The following is a 4340-nucleotide window of genomic DNA, read 5'->3' as shown; positions in this document are numbered from 1 at the left end:
GTGATGATCCTGCGCGTGGTGAACTCGAACAAGTCCCTAGGGAGGAGGGACTTAAACTTATTAGCCTGCAAAGATCCGGGGGCTAGTAGCTTCTCTATTTCTCTCACAGTATGCAAGACCTCTTGATGATTGCAACATGTGAAATGAAAGAAGAGAACATGGATGCTCAATGTCTCTTTTGAGATTGCATAAATGAAGTCATGGTGAAGGACAATTGTGAAGAGGCTGATTTTTTTGGGTTCATGGCTGACGAGGCGCAGGCCAATTGGAATGCAGTAAGACATGCCTTTAATGGTGGAAAACATAATGCTATGGCTGGTAGAGAAAGGTCTTGTCTTTACCATTGGGAGCAGAGCATGGTTTCACATAGAACAAAGTACATAGTATCAACATCTCAAGGAGAACACAAGGCAATGTGCGAGAAATGGTGTTTGGCTCCTTCTAGGGAAGCTGCATCTTCAGAGGCTCGACTTATTCGCCAATGGTGGCGAAATGAAAACTGTGCTGACAAAAATATCGTAGATATGGACTCGTGGTTGAGTTGGTGGGAGGTGTGCATTGCACATTGGGGGAGTGTCATGACAGCTATGGAGAGAAGCAGTGATGGTGCTCACACCCCAAGAACAAACTTGGCCAAAAGCAAGCATGGTAGCTGGTTTGCAGGTGAAGGGTTTAGACGAAAGATTTCTCTTTACGATGCATGTACAATAGATATGGCGAATGCAATACTACAAAGTGCAAAAACTATTTCTTATCAACAAGGTAAGCATATAGGAAGGGGACCTTCTTTGGAGAAGTTGAAAGAACGAGCATCCACAAGACCTGCACAAGTGGTTAGAATAGTAAATAAAGCAACTAAAGGATCACCAATGTACAAAGCTCGAACACCGCTCACCGGTGATAAGGAAACATCACGACACAAAAGAAAGTCCACGATAGTCATCAATGTAGAGGATGACAACACTCATCATCCTGATTACAATGCACACACACGCAATCACAAATATCTGGGCAGGCCAAGGAAGATCAACTTCATGGATGGTGAGACATTAAACACTCTAGAACACAGGTATGAACCAAGGAATACATGTGTGAATAAGCGAAAGATCAAGGAAGCAATGTGGGCAATACGAAGGACCAAAATAGGTAGCAAGGTCACATGTAGTGGAACCCCCAATGGTGGAAGATGTGGGCAGCACATTATCGGTTCTATGAAGGGCGTTCCAGCTCCATCTTTTGAGGGTTATCGCAAGCACCCTAGTGGACTTATAAGGCAATGGTTTTGGTTTTGTCCTGATCATGTTCTCCATTGTTATGTTGTGGATCATAACATAGAGCCAAAGCCATGTCCTCCACCAACAACATGGCCAGTGAATGTGGGCACTAATCTTATAGATGACGAGGTTCATTCTTTGTTTGAAGGTGGGTACCAAGTAGAGACGAAATTTGTGGATGGTGTCTCTTCCAACACACCCACCTTTGTAGGAGCCATTACATCCTCTAATTCACAAAAAGAAGGAAGCATTCCTATGCGAAATGGCATTCGGGTCAAGTATCGAAATTCTATCTCAGAGGAAGCAATGAAGAAAATAGGTTCAGCTTTAAATTTAAAATCCAAAATAATTGAGGAAGTTTGCAGAGTTGAATATAAGCATGAGATATTTAAGATGGAAATACATGCTGAGGATGCACATATTGGAGTTTACGATGTGTATATTAAGGATGAGCCCAGTTATACATGTCCTGGATTTACTATCCGTGAACCAAAGAAGAAGGCATATCTTGCTTGCAAGCACTTGTACTTTGTCTTCTTACGTGTTTTGGGTCTAAGTCAAAATGAGAATATGTTTATCCATCAACCAATCCTAGGAGAGAAAGATCTCTACAATGCTTTATCTCATGTCCGAACCTATGAAAATCTTTATTAGCATAGACTTGGGATTGCTTATGTACCAAGTAATGATGAATGTAAGTTGGCACTATTTTATCCTTTTTTCTATGTAGTATTTGAAATTCAATGGAATTTGGCATTGCTTCATCCTTTTTAAAGTCTTTTTCTAATTCTCCAAATCATACGCACGAACTCTATAAAGCTGTGTATATACGTGTGTGGTGACGTGGAGAAGCAAGGACGGCCCCCAGCGTGCCAAGATTAAGGTCCCGCCACCCTAACGACCCAAGAAGACTCGATAACGGCCATCAGAGGAAGATAAAAGGTGCATGGTTATCACTGTTGTACTCTCTAGACAATTAAGTGAAGAAGAGTGTTCCGGCATACCTGTTTCCAGTCTTTACTGTGTTGCTGTGCTGCTATTGTGTGAGTGAGCTGTGTATGCTGGTGTGGCAATCCCAGTCTAGGGATGCGCAGGAGCTGCACATATGTATGTGTTATGAATTGATTGTTTCTTCTTGAGTGTGTAGAGAAAGAGTGAGAGAGAGAGATCTGGTAGTGGGTTTGTTGTCACCCTAACCGGGTGACCTAAGAGGGTAACATTTGGCGATTCTGCTGGGGAGCTGAACCCACAACAAGAACACTCTCAGTAAGTATTAAGACACACTGGAGCAGAAGAAGGGACAAAGAGTAGGAAGACACAAAGGAAAAGCAATCGCAACAGGAGTGCAGCAGCTGGAAAATCACAGAACAACATGCGGAAGTGAAAGAACTGAGCAGAGAGGGGTCGCTGCGGAGATTCAAGAACAAGAAGCATTTGACGGAGCAGTCTTCGAAGTTTTCTTGGAAGGGGCAGGTGAACTTGTTCCCGACCCACCCGAGATTGGGAACGAAGGAGATCAAATAGAGCAACCAATCCACTATTTGCAACAGAACCGGGAAGAACAAGTTGGCAACGCACCTGTGGAAAGATCTGTCATGGCAGCCTTGGCAAAGAACTTCCCAATCTTCAAGGGGAAGAAATCAAAAAATGCAGACCTGCATGTTAAAAGCTTCGAACATTACTAGAATGTAGCTAGGCCTAGAGACATGCATGTGGCTGGAGATGCCATGGACGGATTGAAGAAAGATGCCTTTTTGAACACATTCAAGGATAAAGCAACAGAATGGATCTCAAGGTATGACAACCAGCACTTCCACAGTTATGCGCAACTCACTGCAGCCTTCTTGCAGCGCTTTCGGAAAGAAAAGTCAAGCTCACAGCTCTGTGACCGTATGAGAGAACTTAAGCAAAAAGACATGGATGTGGAAGCATATGCATCCAAGCTACTTAGCATGCGCCAAAGAGTGGAAGAAGAATTGAGGCCTTCTATCAAGCAAGTAGCAGAATGGTTCATCAACGGACTAAAACCGGAATGTCATGCAGCAGTCAATTCCAAAAATGTGGAGACCCAGGAAGACTTTGATGCAGTAGCTGAAGAGGCAAAGGTTGCGAAAAGAAGAGCATTGGAAAAAAGTGCTCGTTGAATGAAAACCAAGAAGATAGCTAAGGAATCGTCTTCGGACGAAACATCAAGCTCTCCGGAAACATCAGAATCAGAAAGCGATCAGGAGCGGAAGACAAAACAAAAGGAAAAAGAAAAGAAGAAAAGCAAAAAGAAAACCCGTGAGGTTTCTGCACTGGAAGAAATGAAGGCAATCCTGGAAGAGCTCAAAGAAACAAAAAGAGAAGCTACATGGAGAAAAGTGTTCTGCTCACAATGCAGGATAGAAGGGCATTTAAAGGAGGAGTGTACCACACCACCCACGTGCGCAATCTGTGTAATGTGGAATCATACCACTTCTAACTGTCGATACAATATGAGAAACAGGGCAGCTGCAGTAAATCAAGTAGAGGCACAGGAACCTCAACAAGGACCTCACCAAGGACAAAGAGGACGAGGAAGGTATAGGGGTGGCTAGAAAGCCCGGGAAGGACCAAGAGGAAGAAATGAGTTGAACTCTTATTACTGCCAGGTTCCCGGACATGTGAGCCGCGACTGCCCACTACGGATAAGACACCAAGAAGAGAAACGGGCGGAGGCAGCCAGAGCCAATAACAGACCGGCTGACATACAAATGATAATAGCAGCCAATGACCAAGCCCCCAGAGTAAAAGAAGCACTAAAAAATCTAACAGATACTTTGGCAATAACACGGGCTCAGGCTAAAAAAGGAAAAGAAAAAAGGCCATTCCAAGAAGGAGACCTAGATGACGACAAAAACATGTGGTGTGAACAGCATCAAGTAAGAATGCAAGCACTAATAGAAATTGAGAAATTACAAAAAGATACAAGTGCCGAACAAAAAGAAAGAAAAAAGAAAATGAAATTTGTCGAGGAAGCAGGCACGAGCTCAGGACTAGAAGAGTCCGGAAAAAAGGGAATGGCATCCAAAGGAGCCATTAGCT

The 4340-nt window shown here is 43.5% G+C and overlaps 1 protein-coding gene across 1 annotated transcript; it reads left to right on the top strand.

Annotated features, from left to right (window-relative positions):
• The first annotated feature begins 354 nt into the window (after positions 1–354).
• LOC147641299 (uncharacterized) lies at positions 355–3622 on the top strand. The gene has a single exon (XM_086810154.1). It carries the CDS (start codon positions 357–359, stop codon positions 1926–1928), a length of 1572 nt encoding a protein of 523 aa, XP_086666280.1. The 5' UTR covers positions 355–356; the 3' UTR covers positions 1929–3622.
• The last annotated feature ends 718 nt before the right edge of the window (positions 3623–4340 follow it).

The sequence above is a fragment of the Cibotium barometz genome, chromosome 2 (genome assembly GCF_041138505.1).
Source record: "Cibotium barometz isolate CiBa-2024 chromosome 2, ASM4113850v1, whole genome shotgun sequence".
In the NCBI taxonomy this organism is placed as follows: Eukaryota; Viridiplantae; Streptophyta; class Polypodiopsida; order Cyatheales; family Cibotiaceae; genus Cibotium; species Cibotium barometz.
The sequence above is the reverse complement of the archived record's forward strand: the minus strand, read 5'-3'. Positions and strand labels throughout refer to the sequence as shown.